Raw genomic sequence first — 19,741 nt, forward strand, 5'->3', positions numbered from 1 at the left:
TCTTTGCAACCCCGTGGACTGTAGCCCGCCAGGCTCCTCTGTCCATGGGATTCTCCAGGCAAGAATACTGGAGTGGGTTGCCATTTCCTGCTCTAGGGGATTTTTCCAACCCAGGGATCAAACCCACATCTCCTGCATTGCAGGCAGACGCTTTATCCTCTGAGCCACCAGGGAAGCCGCAAACTGCTAATCAGATAAAAGAAACACCTCAAGACTGAGAGAGTTTCACCAGGCCCCTCTCCTACAGCATGCATTTTGAGACAGCATTGGAACCAGGGGTGTCATCTCTGAGCATCAAACCATTGACATGAATCTTGAAGAAAGGCAGATTCCAAAGCAAATACATAGTTTCATTAACACAGCTTAAGAAAAACATTTCCATAAGAAAAACACATTGGTTACTTCAAGGTTTGAGAAAAGTTAAGTTCAGGCAGAACCAGGTGTCACCATGAAACACAGGATTAGAAGAAACCTCCTTTAATTTTGTATTGGTGTTCAGTCATTCAGTTATGTCCAACTCTTTGTGATCCCATGGACGGCAGCACGCCAGGTTTCCCTGTCCTTCACCATCTCTGGGAGCTTGCTCAAACTCATTTTCATTGAGTCGGTTATGCCATCCAACCATCTTTATCCTCTGTCGTCCCCTTCTCCTCCTGCCTTTGATCTTTCCTAGCATCAGGGTCTTTTCTAATGAGTCAGTTCTTCGAATCAGGTGGCCAAAATATTGCAGTTTCAGCTTCAGCATCAGTCCTTCCAATGAATATTCAGGATTGATTTCCTTTAGGATTGACTGGTTTGATCTCCTTGCAGTCCAAGGGCCTCTCAAGAGTCTTCTCCAACACCACAGTTCAAAAGCATCAGTTCTTCGGTACTCAGCCTTCTTTATCATCCAACTCTCACATCCATACATGACTACTGGAAAAACCATAGCTTTGACTAGAGAGACCTTTGTTGGCAAAGTAATGTCTCTGCTTTTCAACATGCTGTCTAGGTTTGTCATAGCTTTTCTCCCAAGGAGCAAGTGTCTTTTAATTTCATGGCCGCAGTCTCCATCTACAGTGATTTTGGAGCCCAAGAAAATAAAGTTTGTCACTGTTTCCATTGTTTCCCCAACTATTTGCCAGGACGTGATGGGACTGGATGCCATGATCTTAGTTTTTTGAATGCTGAGTTTTAATTTTGTAAAGAGAAGGGAAAAAAAACGTCTACCATTTGCAGATTATTTCCTCCTGCCGCTTGGGGACCTCTGGCCTTCCTAACAAGGCTGTTAACCCTTTCTATACTCTCTCAATGCCCTGCACCGTTGATAATACCCAGACCCAAGCATGCAAAGAACCCTGGCCAAGGTCTCAAAGCTAGGAAGTTGTAGAGCACTGATCTGCCTAAAAATGAAGCATCCATCTCTGCATCTTCAAAAGCACACACCTGCTTTCCATCTCTGCTTGCAAGCTTCACTTTTCAGGAAAATGCACTAGTTCTGGGCTGGTTGCCAAGCGACTCTTGCTGTAATTCTGAGAAATTCCCAGTAGAGGGCGCTGGGATTCGCTCCTCCCTGGGACCCACCGGATGGGTCTGACCTTCATAGAATTGGGTCCTGTGGCTGCCAGGGTGTGTGTAGCTGAGGGCAAAGTAATGCGCTCTGGACAAGCTCCACCTTTGGCCGCATCTGAGCCCTGAGCTGCACAGAAGGTACCTCTGCCACCCAACCTCCACCCCGCAGGGGCCTGGACTCACCGAGGCTGGGTTTTCGATGACCAATTCGTAGGTCAGCCCTCCAGTCCCGAACCTCAAGAGGTCTCCCGGTAAGAGCTTCACAGCCACGTTCTGAATGTGGCACTCATTGACAAAGGTGCCGCTGCGGGAATTGAAGTCCTGGAGAACAAAGCTGCCCTCAGCCTCATTATATTCGATGAGCGCGTGATGGTTGTCGATGTCTGCAGACTGCAACGGAGGAGGGGGACAGTCAGAGCCAGGAAAGCGGGAATAATGAGGCGGGGCTTAATGCTTACTAGTGCTACTGACACTGGGTGCCTCAGTGCGCTAATGGCTTCATCTGACTGGATGGTCACTGCAGTCCTCCTTTTAAGGAGGATGCTGAAGTTCAGAGAGGTTACGTGACTCGCCTAAGGCCACACAGCAAGTGAACAGAGGGCCATGGGCTTTGTCTGACACCAGACCCAGAATAGGTGCCCAAGTTGTTGGACAGGGAGTCAGGCACCACAGACAGGCAAGAGGGAACTTGGGGGAACTGGTCAGGAATTGGCCAGTCTGTATTTCTGTGATCCCACATGAGTATACTTTGGGTTGTCCCAAATGGCAAGACAGCAAAGTCAGCTGACAAGTGACTCAACTATTTACTGCAAGTGTTAAAGTGAAGGGGAGGTTTTATAATGATTGTTGTTTTCATTTGTTCATTCTATTCATTTTTAGAATAACACGTTTTTCTTAACAATGCAGAAAATGAGAGCTAGAGAAAAACATACAGAAGACATTAAAATCACTTAGACTCTTGTTCCCCAGAGGCAGGCACTCTCTGAACACAGCGATTCACATCCTTCCAGTCTTTTTCCTATGTTTACAATCTTTCTGTTCATTAAATTTTATTTTCTCATCTTTTTCTTTTTTGTTAATTTATAGCCTACTGATTTCTTTATTTTTGGCATGGCATATGGGATCTAGTTCCCCCACCAGGGATTGAACCTGCGCCCCCTGCACTGGAAGATCAGAATCTTAACCATGGGACCACCAGGAAAATCCCACAACAGGTTTTATAACTACTTTTTAAAAGCCTTGGTTTTCCCATGTGATTCATTATTTCTAGTGCTTCTTAAAAGCTAATCAGAATTTAGCTAACCAAAGATGATCTGGTTTTCAGTAGGGGCCCTGGTGTGACCACACTGCCGCCCAAAAGAAAGGGATTTCAGACAGTGAACTGGCCGTGGGGGCAGAGGGCTCCTATGCAATTTCAAATAAGAGTGAGCAAAACTCAGCACCAAGGAAGAAATATCACATTCCACCCGCCTGGGTGCCCTGGACTATGGGCTGCAGGGCATATGTGAAGTCTTCTGTCTTTTCAGCACGCTGCCTATGAGCCATCCACTCCAGCCTGAGACTTCGCAATTATTTTCTAAGTTAATTCTTCTCAGAGTGCCTCACTCAACTTTCATACAGAGTACTTGGACTTAGAAATCTATATTAACATCCCACTTATATTATATATACATCCCACATCTTCACAATAATCCAAAGGGGCACTGCCTCATTTAAACATTTCCCTGGTGGCTTAGATGGTAAAGAGTACACCTGCAATGTGGGAGACATGGGTTTGATCCCTGGGTTGAGAAGATTCCCTGGAGGAGGGTATGGCAATCCACTCCAGTATTCTTGCCTGGAGAATCCCCATGGACAGAGCAGCCTGGTGGGTTACAGTCCACGGGGTCACAAAGAGTTGGACACGACTGAGCGACTGCGCACAGCACAGATAGTTGATTTACAATGTGTGTTAGTTTCTGGTGTATAACAAAGTGATTACATTACACACACACACACATATAATATATATCCTTTTTCATATTCTTTTCCATTACAGGTTAGTACAAGATTCTGGATACAGTTCCCTGTGGTATGCAGTAGGTCTGACAGTTCCTGACTGTTTAGATGAGGAAACTGAGGCACAGAATGATGAAGTGTGCCCACAGTCAACCAGCTTGACTTGCCTGGCTTTGTACCCAGGTTTGTCTGATTCAAATGGCTGTGCCCTTACCCACTTCACAAATTCCTACCAATCACTTTGACTTTTAAATATTGAATCACAAGAAGAAAGCAGGAGTACCTACATTAATTTCAGATAGAATCGACTAAAGCAAGGAAGGTTATCAGGGATAAAGAGAGGTGTTATATTATGATAACGGGATTTATTCTCTAAGATGATGTAACAGTCCTTCATTACATGTATCCAACAATAGAGCATCAAAATATGGGAGACAAAAACTGATAGAGCTGCAGGAAGAAACAGACGAATCCATCATGACAGCTAGAGACCGCAGCAGCCCTCTATCAGTAATGGGCAGACCCAGCCCACAGAGAATTAGTAAGAATAAAGTTGAACTGAATAGCACTATCAATCATCTGGATCTAACAGACAGCCACACAACTTCATCCAACAACCAAGCACACATCCTTCTCGAGCTCATGTGGAACACTCACCAAATAGACCACATTCTGGGCCACAGAACATCAACAGATGTAAAGAGAATAGAAATTACACAAAGTATGTGCATACCAGACCACCTGACCTGCCTCTTGAGAAACCTGTATGCAGGTCAGGAAGCAACAGTAAGAACTGGACATGGACAACAGACTGGTTCCAAATCAGGAGAGCAGTACGTCAAGGCTGTACGTTGTCACCCTGCTTACTTAACTTCTATGCGGAGTGCATCATGTGAAACGCTGGGCTGGAAGAAGCACAAGCTGGAATCAAGATTGCTGGGAGAAATATCAATAACCTCAGATATGCAGATGACACCACCCTTATGGCAGAAATGAAGAAGAACTAAAAAGCCTCTTGATGAAGGTGAAAGAGGAGAGTGAAAAAGTTGGCTTAAAGCTCAACATTCAGAAAACGAAGATCATGGCATCTGGTCCCATCACTTCGTGGGAAATAGATGGGGAAACAGTGGAAACAGTGTCAGACTTAACACCAATACAGTATACTAACGCATATATATGGAATTTAGAAAGATGATAACAATAACCCTGTGTACGAGACAGCAAAAGTGACGCTGATGTATGTCAGTCTTATGGACTCTGTGGGAGAGGGAGAGGGTGGGAAGATTTGGGAGAATGGCATTGAAACATGTAAAATATCATGTATGAAACGAGATGCCAGTCCAGGTTCAATGCACGATACTGGATGCTTGGGGCTAGTGCACTGGGACGACCCAGAGGGATGGTATGGGGAGGGAGGAGGGAGGAGGGTTCAGGATGGGGAGCACATGTATACCTGTGATGGATTCATTTTGATATTTGGCAAAACTAATACAATTATGTAAAGTTTAAAAAGAAAATTAAATTAAAAAAAAACAAAAAAAACAAAAAACAAAAATAAAATAAATTCGATTATATTTAAAACAAAACAAAACAAAATCACTGCAGATGGTGACTGCAGCCATGAAATTAAAAGACGCTTACTCCTTGGAAGGAAAGTTATGACCAACCTAGTTTGGTTCAGTTCACTCAGTCATGTCTGACTCTTTGCGACCAACCTAGATAGCACATTAAAAAGCAGAGACATTACTTTGCCAACAAAGGTCCATCTAGTCAAGGCTATGGTTTTTCCAGTGGTCATGTATGGATGTGAGAGTTGGACTATAAAGAAAGCTGAGCGCCAAAGAATTGATGCTTTTGAACTGTGGTGTTGCAGAAGTCTCTTGAGGGTCCCTTGGACTGCAAGGAGATCCAACCAGTCCATCCTAAAGGAGATCAGTCCTGGGTGTTCATTGGAAGGACTGATGTTGAAACTGAAACTCCAATACTTTGGCCACCTGATGCGAAGAGCTGACTCATTTGAAAAGACCCTGATGCTGGGAAAGATTGAGGGCAGGAGGAGAAGGGGACGATGGAGGATGAGATGGTTGGATGGCATCACCAACTCGATGGACATGGGTTTGAGTGGACTCCGGGAGTTGTTGATGGACAGGGAGGCCTGGCATGCTGCAGTCCACGGGGTCACAAAGAGTCGGACACGACTGAGCGACTGAACTGAACTGTTTTCAGACCACATTGGAATTAAACTAGAAACCAATACCAGAAAGATAGATGGAAAATCCCCAAATATTTGGAGATTAGACAACACATTTCTAAACAACAGATGGGTCAAAGAGGAAGTCTCATAAGAAATAAAACAAATTATCTTGAGTTATATGAAAACGAAAATACAACCTATGAATATTTGCAAGATGCAGTGAAAGCAGCTCTTTGAGGGAAATTTATATATATAAATTTATCAGAAAAGAAGAAAGATATATCATATATCAGAAAAGAAAAAAGATCTAAAATCAGTAACATAAGTTTCCACCTTATAAAACTAGAGAAAGAAGACCAATACAAGCCTACAGAAAGCAGAAGAAAAAAAAAAGCAATGAATGAAATAACAATACAGGACAGGAAAATCAAGAGCTTTCTTTAAAAAAAAAATCAACAAAATGGACAAACCTCTACCAGGATAATCAAGAAAAAAAGAGAGAAGATACAAATTACTAAAATCAAAAATGAAAGACAGGCCATGATCCCATGGACAGTGAAGGGATAAAAAAGGAATATTATGAATTCTGAGGGGCTTCCCATGTGGTACAGTGGTAAAGAATCCACCTGCCAATGCAGGAGATGCAAGAGATACGAGTTCCATCTCTGGGTTAGGAAGATCCCTGGAGTAAGAAATGGAAACCACTTTAGTATTCTTGCCTGGAAAAATCCCATGGACAGAGGAGTCTGGTAGACTACAGTCCATAGGGTTGCAAAGAGTCGGATATGACTGAGCATGCATGCAATGCATGAATAATTCTATGTCCACACATTTTATAACTTAATGAAGTGGATCAATTCCTTGAAAGACACAATCTGCCAAAACTCACATAAACAGAAATAAATACCCTGAATAGACTCATATCTATTAAAGAATTTGAATCAGTAATGAATAACCTTTCAAAATGGAAAGTACCAGACCTGGGTGGGTTCACTGGTAAATTTTACCAAATATTCAGGAAAGATCATGAACTCCTTACTGCCAAATTCAGACTTAAACTGAAGAAAGTAGGGAAAATCACTAGACCATTCAGGTATGACCTAAATCAAATCCCTTATGATTATACAGTGAAAGTGACAAACAGATTCAAGGGATTAGATCTGATACAGTGCCTGAAGAACTATGGATGGAGGTTCATGACACTGTACAGGAGGCAGAGATCAAGACCATCCCCAAGAAAAAGAAATGCAGAAAGGCAAAATGGTTGTCTGAGGAGGCCTTACAAGTAGCTGAGAAAAGAAGAGAAGCAAAAGGCAAATGAAAAAAGGAAAGATATACCCATTTGAATGCAGAATTACAAAGAATAGCACAGAGAGATAAGAAAGCCTTCCCCAGTGATCAATGCAAAGAAATAGAGGAAAACAATAAAAGGGAAAGACTAGAGATCTCTTCAAGAACATTAGAGATGCTAAGTGAACATTTCATGCAAAGATGGGCACAATAAAGGATAGAAATGGTATGGGCCTAACAGAAGCAGAAGATATTAAGAAGAGGTGGCAAAAATACACAGAAGAACTATATGAAAAAGATCTTCATGACCCAGATAACCACGATGGTGTGATCACTGGACTAGAGCCAGATATCCTGGAATGCGAAGTCAAGTGGGCCTTAGGAAGCATCACTATGAACAAAGCTAGTGGAGGTGATGGAATTCCAGTTGAGTTATTCCAAATCCTGAAAGATGATGCTGTGAAAGTGCTGCACTCAATATGCCAGCAGATTTGGAAAACTTGGCAGTGGCCCAGGACTGGAAAAGGTCAGTTTTCATTCCAGTCCCAAGGAAGGGCAATGCCAAAGAATGTTCAAACTACAGCACAATTGCACTCATCTCACATGTTAGCAAAGTAATGCTCAAAATTCTCCAAGCCAGGCTTCAACAGTGCTTGAACGATGAACTTCCAGATGTTCAAGCTGGATTTAGAAAAGGTAGAGGAATCAGATATCAAATTGCCAACATCCCCTGGACGGAGGAGCCTGGTAGGCTGCAGTCCATGGGGTCGCTGAGGGTCGGACACGACTGAGCGACTTCAGTTTCACTTTTCACTTTCATGCATTGGAGAAGGAAATGGCAACCCACTCCAGTGTTCTTGCCTGGAGAATCCCAGGGACGGGGGAGCCTGGTGGGCTGCCGTCTATGGGGTCGCACAGAGTCGGACACGACTAAAAGTGACTTAGCAGCAGCAGCAGTTGGATCATCGAAAAAGCAAGCTGCTGCTGCTGCTGCTAAGGCGCTTCAGTCGTGTCCGACTCTGTGCAACCCCATAGATGGCAGCCCACCAGGCTCCCCCGTCCCTGGGATTCTCCAGGCAAGAACACTGGAGTGGGTTGCCATTTCCTTCTCCAATGCATGAAAGTAAAAAGTGAAAGGGAAGTCGCTCAGTCGTGTCCGACCCTCAGCGACCCCATAGACTGCAGCCTTCCAGGCTCCTCCGTCCATGGGATTTTCCAGGCAAGAGTACTGGAGTGGGGTGCCATTGCCTTCTCCGAGAAAAAGCAAGAGAGTTCCACAAAAACATCTACTTCTGCTTTATTGACTATGCCAAAGCTTTTGATTGTGTCAGTTCAGTTCAGTTCAGCCGACTCTTTGCGACCCCATGAATCGCAGCACGCCAGCCCTCCCTGTCCATCACCAACTCCCAGAGTTCACTCAGACTCATGTCCATCGAGTCAGTGATGGCATCCAACCATCTCATCCTCTGTCGTCCCCTTCTCCTCCTGCCCTCAATCCCTCCCAGCATCAGAGTCTTTTCCAATGAGTCAACTCTTCGCATGAGGTGGCCAAAGTACTGGAGTTTCAGCTTCAGCATCATTCCCTCCAAAGTAATCCCAGGGCTGATCTCCTTCAGAATGGACTGGTTGGATCTCCTTGATTGTGTGGATCACAACAAACTGGAAAATTCTTCAAGGGATGGGAATACCAGACCACCTGACCTGCCTCCTGAGAAATCTGTATGGAGGTCAAGAAGCAACAGTTAGAACTGGACATGGAACAACAGACTGGTTGCAAATTGGGAATGGAGTATGTCAAGGCTGTATATTGTCACCCTGCTTATTTAACTTATATGCAGAGTACATCATGTGAAATGCCAGGCTGGATGAAGCTCAAGCTGGAATCAAGATTGCCAGGAGAAATATCAATAACCTCAGATATGCAGATGACACCACCCTTATGGCAGAAAGTGAAGAACTAAAGAGCCTCTTGATGAAAGTGAAAGAGGAGAGTGAAGGAGTTGGCTTAAAACTCAACATTCAGAAAACTAAGATCATGGCATCCTGTCCCATCACTTCGTGGCAAATGGATGGGGTAACAATGAAAACAGTGACAGACTTTATTTTCTTGGGCTCCTAAATCACTGCAGATAGTGACTGCAGCCATGAAATTAAGACACTTGCTCCTTGGAAGAAAAGTTATGACCAACCAAGACAGCATGTTAAAAAGCAGAGACATTACTTTGCCAACAAAGGTCCATCTAGTTAAAGCTATGGTTCTTCCAGTAGCCATGTATGAATGTGAGAGTTAGACCATAAAGAAAGCTGAGCACCAAAGAATTGATGTTTTTGAACTGTGGTGTTGGAGAAGACTCTTGAGAATCCCTCGGACTGCAAGGAGAGCCAACCAGTCAATCTTAAAGGAAAGCAATCCTGAATATTCATTGGAAGGACTGATGCTGAAGCTGAAACTCCAATACTTTTTGGCTACCTGATGTGAAGAACTGACTCCTTGGAAAAGATCCTGATGCTGGGAAAGATTGAAGGCAGGAGAAGGGTTCGACAGAGGATGAGATATTTGGATGGCATCACTGACTGGATGGACATGAATTTCAGCAAGCTCTGGGAGTTGGTGAAGGACAGGGAAGCCTGGCATGTGGCAGTCCATGGGGTCGCAAAGAGTCGGACATGACTGAGTGACTGAACTGAAATGAAGAATTGTATCAGTTCTCTATAATCTCTTTTGGAAAATAGAAGAGGGAATATTCCCTAATGCATTCTGTGAGGCCAACCTTACTCTAATACCAAAATCAGATAAAGATATTACAAGACAGGAAAACTGCAGACCAGTTCTTCCTTTCCAGAAAGATGAAAAATCCTCAACAAAATATTAGCAAATTGAATCCAATAACTTAGAAAAAGAATTATACACCACAATCAAGTGGGATTTATTCCACGTATGCAAAGATTTGGAAATCAATGTAATCTATCACATCAATAATGTAAAGAAGAGAAATCACATTGCCTTATCAGTAGATTGAAAAAAGAGCATTTGACAAAATTTAACAGCCATTCATAATAAACCTGGTGGGTTCCCTCATGGCTCAGATGGTAAAGAATCTGCCTACAACGTGGGAGACCTGGGTTTGATCCCTGGGTTGGGAAGATCCTCTGAAGGAGGGCATGGCAGCTCACTCCAGTATTCTTGCCTGGAGAATCCCCATGGACAGAGAAGCCTGGATGGCTACAGGCCACGTGTTGCAAAGAGCTGGACACGACTGAGCGACTAAGCATGGTCCACATGATAAAACAACAAACCACAACAACCCTTGGCAAATTAGGAATGAAGGGGAACATCCTCAACCTGATAAAGTACATCAATAAAAACCCTAAAAGCTAACATCATACTTAATGGTGAGAAACTAAAAACTTTCCAATTAAAATCAGGAATAAGGCAAAGATGTCCCCTTTCACCACTCATTTTCAACATTGTCTTTTATGTCATAGCTAATGCAAGAAGACAAGAAAAGAGAATAAAACATTATAGATTGGGAAGGAAACAAAATCTTCTTGGTGAGGTGTCTGTTCAGATCTTTTGCCCATTTTGTAGACTGCATGATTGTTTATGCAGAAAATCCCAAAGAATTGACAAAAAGCCCTCCTGGAACTAATAAGCAATTATAGCAAGGTTTCGGGATACAAGATTAATATGCAAAAGTCAATTGCTATCTTATAAACCAACAGTGAACAACTGGAATTTGAAATTAAAAACACAATACTGCTTAACATTCAGTTCAGTCGCTCAGTCGTGTCCGACTCTTTGCAACCCCATGAATCGCAGCACGCCAGCCCTCCCTGTCCATCACCAACTCCCAGAGTTCACTCAGACTCATGTCCATCGAGTTGGTGACAGCATCCAGCCATCTCATCCTCTGTCGTCCCCTTCTTCTCCTGCCCCCAATCCCTCCCAGCATCAGAGTCTTTTCCAATGAGTCAGCTCTTCGCATCAGGTGGCCAAAGTACTGGAGTTTCAGCTTCAGCATCAGTCCTTCCAATGAACACCCAGGACTGATCTCCTTTAGAATGGACTGGTTGGATCTCCTTGCAGTCCAAGGGACTCTCAAGAGTCTTCTCCAACACCATAGTCCAAAAGCATCAATTCTTCGGTGCTCAGCTTTCTTCACAGTCCAACTCTCACATCCATACATGACCACTGGAAAAACCATAGCCTTGACTAGATGGACCTTTGCTGGCAAAGTAATGTCTCTGTTTTTTAATATGCTATCTAGGTTGGTCATAACTTTCCTTCCAAGGAGTAAGTGTCTTTTAATTTATGGCTGCAATCACCATGTGCGGTGATTTTGGAGCCTCCAAAAAATAAAGTCTGACACTGTTTCCACTGTTTCCCCATCTATTTCCCACGAAGTGATGGGACCAGATGCCATGATCTTCATTTTCTGAATGTTGAGCTTTAAGCCAACTTTTTCACTCTCTTCTTTCACTTTCATCAAGAGGCTTTTGAGTTCCTCTTCACTTTCTGCCATAAGGGTGGTATCATCTGCATATCTGAGGTTACTGATATTTCTCCCAGCAATCTTGATTCCAGCTTGTGCTTCTTCCAGTCCAGTGTTTCTCATGATGTACTCTGCATATAAGTTAAATAAGCAGGGTGACAATATACAGCCTTGACGTACTCCTTTTCCTATTTGGAACCAGTCTGTTGTTCCATGTCCAGTTCTTACTGTTCCTGACCTGCATACAGGTTTCTCAAGAGGCCAGGGGCCCAGGGGCTTGAGGAGAATCGGGGATTTTAGGGCAGTGAAATTATTGTGTACAATACTATAATGGTGGAGACTTGTCACCACACATTTGTCAAAACCAAACAATGCACAACACAAAAAGTGAGTCTTAATGTAAACTGTGGACTTAGTTAACAGTAACACATCAATATTGGTTCGTCAGTTGTAGCAAATGTTCTGCACTGATACAGAATGTGAATAACAGAGGACACTGTGTGTGTTGGGTGCGGTGGGATATATGGGGACTCTCTGTATTATCTGATCCATTTCCTAAAACCGTTAGAAAAAAATAAGGCATTAAAAAAAACATGGAAACACATTAGTTCTTTGGAAAATGCCACCCATATCATCGTCATCACCATCCCCCTTGATCTCTGTGTCCTGTGGACCTCTAGTATTTCCCATGAGTAAGAGAAATTCTGTGTGTTCCATTTTGCTTTTCTCTTCCCAGCCTTTACTACTTTCAGTTCCCCAAAAGCTGACAAGCCATTATTAAGAAATCAAAGCAAGCAGGAAGTTTTAAATGACTTCACAAAATTGCATGAGCCTCTACCACATGTTAGGCAAGGCAAGAGCTTCCTAGTTCTCCCCTATAATATCACATGTTCCCTTTACTTGGAAAATTGCTAAATGCTCCTATCGGACAGAAGTCCTGCTGCTGATGCAGACTGACTGTATAAGCTCCATCTTGTTGAGCTGTCCTACCATGAGATAAACTGTTATTTATTATTATCGTCATCATCATCTAACATATTTTGAGAACTTCCTGTGAACGGGGCCCTGCTGAAGCATGTTGTGTGCATTCTTTCATTTAATCTGTATGTTAGCCCTATACAGGGGTCCTATTATCTCCAATTTAGAGATGAAGAAGCTGAGACTCAAAAGGTGAAGAGGACAGCATTATCTTGATACCAAAACCAGACAAAGACACTACAAGAAAACTACAGACCAATATTTCTTATGAACACTGATATCAAGATCCTCAAAAAAATATGAGCAAACTGAAGCCAACAGTACATTAAAAGGATCATACACTATGACCAGATAGGATTGATTCCTGGAATGAAGAAGTGATGGTTCAACATATGAAAATCAATCCATGTAATATATCACTAACAGAAAGAAGGAAAAAAAAGTGATCATCTTAATTGATATAAAAAAGCATGTGACAAAATGCAACACTCTTTCCTGATAAAAGCATTCAACAAAAAGGAAATAGAAGGGAATTACTCCAACACAATAAAGGCCAAATATGAAAAGTTCACAGGTGGCGTCATACTCAAAAGTGACAGACTGTAAGCTTTTCTTCTAAAATCAAGAACAAGATGCCTGCTTTTACCACTTCCATTCAACAAATTGCTGGAAGGCTTAGCCAGACCAAATAAGCAAGAAAAAGGAATAAAGGAATCCAAATTGGAAAGGAAGAAGTAAAATGATCTCTGTTCAGAAACTACATGATCTTATATGTACTAAATCCTAAAGTGTCCATGAAAAAACAACCTTGTTAGAACTAAGAAATGAAATTCAGTAGCAAAGTGGTAGGATACAAAATCAACACACAAACACTGGTTTTATTTCTATGTAGTCACAATAAACAATCTGAAAAGGAAATTTAAAAAATAATTTCAGAGACTTCCCTGGCGGTCCAGTGTTAAGATGCTGCAATTCCACTGCAGAGGGCGCAAGTTTGAGCACATCAGGGACTAATCCCACCTGCTGCACAGCGCAGCCAAAAACTTTTTAAAAGTTAAATTAAAAGAGGAAATAATTTCATTTAAAATAGCATCAAAAAGAATAATACTTTAGAATAAATTTAACCAAGGTGGTAAAAGATGTATACATTGAAAACTAGAAAGTGTTGCTGGCAGAGATTAAAGAAGAGACAAATAAATGGAGAGACACCCTGTATTCATGGATTGAAAGACTTATATTGTGTAAGATGCCATTACTACCCAGAAGGATCTACAGATTCAATGCAATCTTTATCAAAGTCCCAATAGCAATTTTTGTAGAAACAGAAAAATCCATCCTAAAATTCATATGGAATCTCAATGGAACTGAATAGCCAAAACGATCGTGAAAAATAAAAAGTTGGAGGTCTCACACTTATTGATTTCAAAACTTACTTTTGATAGGTGCAAAGCTATACTAATCGAAACAGTGTGATACTAACATAAGGTCAGGCATATAGACCAATGGAACAGGATCAGATCAGATCAGTCGCTCAGTTGTGTCTGACTCTTTGCGACCCCATGAATCACAGCACGCCAGGCCTCCCGGTCCATCACCAACTCCCGGAGTTCACCCAGACTCATGTCCATCGAGTCAGTGATGCCATCCAGCCATCTCATCCTCTGTTGTCCCCTTCTCCTCTTGCCCCCAATCCCTCCCAGCATCAGAGTCTTTTCCAACGAGTCAACTCTTCGCATGAGGTGGCCAAAGTACTGGAGTTTCAGCAGAAATAAACCTTTGCATGTATGATCAAATGATTTTCCACAAGGCTACTAAGATCATCCAGTGGGTGAAAGAACAGTATTTTCAACAAATGATGCTGGGAAAAACTGCAAAAGAATTACGTTAGACTCTTACCTTACACTGCATACAAAAAGTAACTCAGAAAGGATCAAAGACTTATTACTGTGCTTGCTCAGTCCTGTCCGATTCTCTGTGTCTAGCTCACCAGGCTCTTCTGTCCATGGGATTTTTCCAGGCAAAAGTACTGGAGTCAGTTGCCATTTCCTCCTCCAGGGGATCTTCCTGACTCAGGGATTGAACCCGTGTCTTCTGAGTCTCCTGCACTGCAGGAGGATTCTTTACTGCTGAGCCACTGGGGAAGCCTGGCTCAAAGACTAAAGACTAAAGACTCATAGCTTAAAACTATATAACTTTTAGAGGAAAACATAGGAGGAAAGCTTTATGACATCGGATTTGGTAATGCTTTTTTGGGTATGGTACCAAAAGCATACGCAACAAAAATAAAATAGATAAATTCAACTATATAAAAAATTAAAGCTTCTATGAATCAAAGGACACAATTAACAGGGTGAAAGGCCCTCTACAGAATGGGAGAAAATACTTGCAAATCATGTAACTTAAAAAGGGTTAATATCAAGAATATGAGGCTTCCCAGGTGGTGTTAGTGGTAAAGAATCTGCTTGCCAATGCGGGAGCTGTAAAAGACACGGGCCAATCCCTAGGTTGGGAAGATCCCTTGGAGGAGGGCATGGCAACCCACTCCAGTATTCTTGCCTGGAGAATCCCATGGACAGGGGAGCCTGGTGGGCTACACTCCATGGGGCTGCAAAGAGATGGACTCGACTGAAGAGACTTAGCAGGCACACACATCAAGAATATACAGGGACTTCTCTGGTGGTCCAGTGGTTAAGAATCTATTTTCCAATGCAGGGGACGTGGATTTGATCCCTGGTCAGGGAACTAAGATCCCACGTGCTATGGGGTAACTAAGCTTGCATGCTGTAACTACTGAGCCCAAGCACCACAACCAGCGAGAAGGCCAGGCACCACTCTGAAGAGCTCGTGTGCTGCGACAAAAGATCCCACGTGCTACAACTAAGGCCTGACACAGCCAAATAAATACATAAATAGTTTTAAAAGAATATATAGAGAACTCCTATAACTCAATAACAAAACACCCCAAATAACCTGATCGAATATGGCAAAGAACAGGAATAGACATTTCTCCAAAGAAGATACACAAATGGCCAACAAACAGAAAAGATGTGCAACATTACTAATCATTACGGTAATGCAAATCAAAACCACAACGAGATATCACCTCATACCACTTGGATGGCTACCATCAAAAACAAGCCAACAACGGAAAATGACATGTGTTGGCAAGGATGTGGAGGAAGTGGAACACTTAGGCACCGCTGAGAATGTAAAATGGTGCAGCTGATATGAAAAATAGTATGGTGGCTTATCAAAAATTTTAGTATAAAATTATCATATGATCCAGCGAGTTCACTTCTGGGCATATACCCAAAAGAACTGAAATCAGGACCTTGAAGAGATATCTGTACACTCATGTTTATGGCAGCATGATTCACAGTTGGCTCAGACAGTAAAGAATCTGCCTGCAATGGGGGAGACCTGGGTTCAGTCCCTGGGTTGGGAAGATCCCCTGGAGAAGTGAATGCCAACCCACTCCAGTATTCTGACCTGGAGAATTCCATGGAGGGAGGTTATAGTCCATGCGGTCGCAAAGGGTCGGACACGACTGAGCAACTAACACTAACTATTCACAATTACCAAAAGGTGGAAGCAAACCATGTGCCCGCTGACTGATGACTGGATAAGCAAAATGTGACCCGTCCATGCAGTGGAATATTATTCAGCTTTAAGAGCTGGGCTCAAGTTCAGCTCTCCCATTTCCTAGCAGGCTGACCTTGGGCAAGTGATACCTCAGTTTCCTCATCTGTAAATGAGGGTAACATTAGGACAGTCTTATAAGTTATTGGTGACATAATACATATAAAAGCATGTATATGTTTTTAGAAGAAAACATAGAGCGAATGCAAAATGTTCTCTATTGGGAGCAGGAGGATGTGTTCTGGAGTCGGAAAGCCTGGAGTTCAAGCCCCACCGCTGCTGCTCTCCAGCTGGGCAGCCCACGGCATGGGTCTTTGCTTCTCTGCTGTTGCTCCTTGAGCTGTAAAAGTGAGTTTCAAAAGCTAGGCTTCACAGAATTGACAAAAGGCACTGCTTGATGAAGTGTTCAAAGTAGCAGGAAAATATTTTTGAAATTAATGTGTGTGTGTATGTGTTTGATCTATTTCTTTTTAACTTTTAGGTTCTTGGCTGTCCTGTCTTTCCCCTTGCCCCAGCCTCTCACTGCCTCAGAAAGCGATGGAGTGCATAAATAGTAGGAAAACAGGGTTTTCAAAAGAATAAGGATATAAGAAAATGGCCAGGGGCTGGTGGGGTGGCGAGTCTGGGAGTGGAATGAAACAGGAAGCTTCTCTGCTTCCCCACCGGCTGGATCTCCCTCTTGGTCTCCCTGGGAGAGCCCTGGGGATGAGCAAGGCTCCAGAGAGGCTGGTACCAGTGCCCCAGCCTGCCTCTGTGACCTCAGGCAGGATCCTCAGCCTATCGGTGCCCCAGCGACCTCACTGGGACAGACTACAGCCCTTACCTCCTAAGGATGAAATGAGTTAATATACTCAAAAGTGCAAAGAGCAGAGCCTGGCATGAAGCAAGCCCTCAGCAACCATCAGCTGTCTCTGTTATTAATGCCCCGACCCAGCAACAGCTTCCTGGCTCCCTCAGCTCTCTGCTTCCAGGTCTCCACGCCAGGCTCCTCTCCCCTCAGATGCTCCCCGGCGTTCTAGGGTTGTATCTGTTTCCTCCTCAGTCTGTTTCTATGGGCTGGGGCTGCTGCACCACCCCCTGGACTCTTGGATGTGTATTTCCAACCCTGCCCAGCGGCTTCCTGAATGCTGAGGTGCTCATTCAACAACCCTGCCCCCTCCATTCTTGATAATCATATTATCACCCTCCAGCTCATCCAGCCATGTTTCTCCATGGCCCCTGTTGTTGACCCACTGCTTCTTCCCATAGCAATGGTCCAGGCAGGAGGCAGTATTAATGTGGTGGGCAGAATGGTCTCTCAAAGATGTTGTTCAGTCACTAAGTCCTGTCTGACTCTTTGTGACTCCATGGACTGCAGCACACCAGGCTCATCTGTCCTCCACTATCTCCCGGAGTTTGCTCAAATCCATATCCATTGAGTCAGTGATGCTATGTAACCATCTCTTCCTCTGCTGCCCTCTTCTCCTTTTGCCTTCAATCTTTCCCAGCATCAGGGTCTTTTCCAGTGAGTCAGTTCTTCAAATCAGGTGGACAAAGTACTGGGGCTTCAGCTTCAGCATCAGTCCTTCCAATGAATATTCAGGGTTAATTTCCTTTTGGATTGACTGTTTTGATCTCCTTGCAGTCCAAGGGACTCTCAAGAGTCTTCTCAATCCACAGTTCAAAAGCATCAGTTCTTCGGTGCTCAGCCTTCTTTATGGTCCAACGCTCACATCCATACATGACTACTGGAAAAACCACAGCTTTGACTCAAAAATGCCCACACCCTGATCTCTGAAAATATAATCCATTATGTGGCAAAAGGGACCATGCAGATGTAATCAGTGATCTTAAAAGAGGAAGGCTATCCTAGGTTATCCAAGTGGGAGCAGAGAACTTACTCTGGCTAGTTTGGAAAGAAGAGGTGGGATTCTTGCTGTGCCTTCACGTAACAGCTCCAATGTGCCTCTTGGAAATGAACTAGTAGTAAAGAATCCACCTGCCAATGCAGGAGACACAAGAGACTCAGGTTCGATCCCTGGGTCAGGAAGATCCCCTGCAGCAGGAAATGGCAACCCACCCCAGTATTCTTGCCTGAAAAATCCCATGGACAGAGGAGCCTGGCGGGCTACAGTCCATAGGGTCGCTAAAAGTGGGACACAGTGTGAGCACGCACACACATTTCCTCCTTACCCAGACCCCCCACTAGATGGCGCCATCTCAGTCTGTGGCGTGAACGAGGATCGCTAGACTATACCAAGGACGGTGGAGCCTGATGGGCTGCCGTCTACGGGGTCGCACAGAGTGGGACACGACTGAAGCGACTTAGCAGCAGCAGCAGCAGACTACACCTATCATGTTTCACTGACAGCCCCACCCTGGATTCCACAGGGTGCAATCTCCCTAGCTTAGCCAATTACCTTGTCATCTCAGTTAACCTACAAGGAATTTCTAATATTTAGATATTAGATGTTCCCAAAGCTAAATTTAGATGCAAAAAGCTTTTTAGCTTCTTTTTTAGAAGCTCGAGTCAGCCCAGTCTGAAACTCAGCCCCACCTCCCCCGGCTAGCTATCTGATTTGGGCAAGTCCCTTAACTTTTCTGAGTTCCACTTCCACGTCTTCAGTTGAGGATAATAATGATAAGAGCAATTCTTACCCGCACAGGATTTGTTTTGAGGATGTAATTCTATAACTATATATAGAACATACATAGACGATACATAAAGTCATGAGAGATGGTAAGCAGTCCATAAACACATGCTATAGCTTTTGTGTATTCTGTAGGCTATTCAAAAGATTATGATCTTTCTTTCACCTCACATCAATCAGAATGGTTACTATCAGCAACAACAACAGGAAATAACAAGGGTTGGTAAGGATGTTGGGAAGGTAAAACCCCTGTGCACTGCTGGTGAGGATGTAAATTAGTGCAGCTGCTATGGAGAACAGCATGGAAGTTCCTCAAACAACTAAAAATAAAATAATCATGTGATCCAGCACATGATATACTTTTGGGTATATATCCCAAAGAACTGAAAGCAGAGGCGTGAAGCGATATTTATACACCCAAGTTCACAGGATTGTTTGCAACAGCCAAAAGGTAAAAACAACCCAAGTGTCCACTGGTAGATGAATGAATAAGCAAAACGTGGCAAATCCATACAATGAAATATTATTCAGCCTTAAAAAGGAAGGAAATTCAGATACACGCGACAGCATGGATGAACCTTGAGCTCACTGTTTTTGTTTTTCAGCTGCTAAGTCGGATCTCTTTACGACCCCATGGTCGGCAGCATGCCAGGCTTCCCTCTCCTTCACTCAGTGAAATAAGCCAGTCGTGAAAAGACAAATACTATATGATTGTACTTCTGTGAGGCACCCAGAGTGGTCAAGTCCATAGAGACAGAAAGCAGAATGGTGGTTGCTGGGCGCTGGGAGGCAGGGGGATGGGGAGTGGTTTCACGGGGACCGGGTTTCAGTTCTGCAGGATGAAACATGTTCTGGCGATGCATGGGGGTGACGGGTTGCACAACAATGCAAACATATTTAATGCCACTGAACTGTACACTTTAAAAAAGTAGTTAAGATGGCAGATTTTATGTTATGTGCATTGTATC

The 19,741-nt window shown here is 43.4% G+C and overlaps 1 protein-coding gene across 9 annotated transcripts in view; it reads right to left on the minus strand.

Annotated features, from left to right (window-relative positions):
- The window catches only part of FHAD1 (forkhead associated phosphopeptide binding domain 1), a 165,397-nt gene that overhangs the window by 130,615 nt on the left and 15,041 nt on the right, over positions 1 to 19,741 (minus strand). For all 9 annotated transcript variants that reach the window (XR_011560881.1, XM_070768459.1, XM_019976876.2 and 6 more), the window contains exon 3: positions 1,735 to 1,941. Coding sequence is in view for 8 of the 9 variants with exons in the window: in XM_070768459.1 (XP_070624560.1) it covers positions 1,735 to 1,941 (207 nt within the window). In the remaining variant the exon portion in view is untranslated. The remainder of the gene's footprint in view (positions 1 to 1,734; positions 1,942 to 19,741) is intronic.

The sequence above is a fragment of the Bos indicus genome, chromosome 16 (genome assembly GCF_029378745.1).
Source record: "Bos indicus isolate NIAB-ARS_2022 breed Sahiwal x Tharparkar chromosome 16, NIAB-ARS_B.indTharparkar_mat_pri_1.0, whole genome shotgun sequence".
In the NCBI taxonomy this organism is placed as follows: domain Eukaryota; kingdom Metazoa; phylum Chordata; class Mammalia; order Artiodactyla; family Bovidae; genus Bos; species Bos indicus.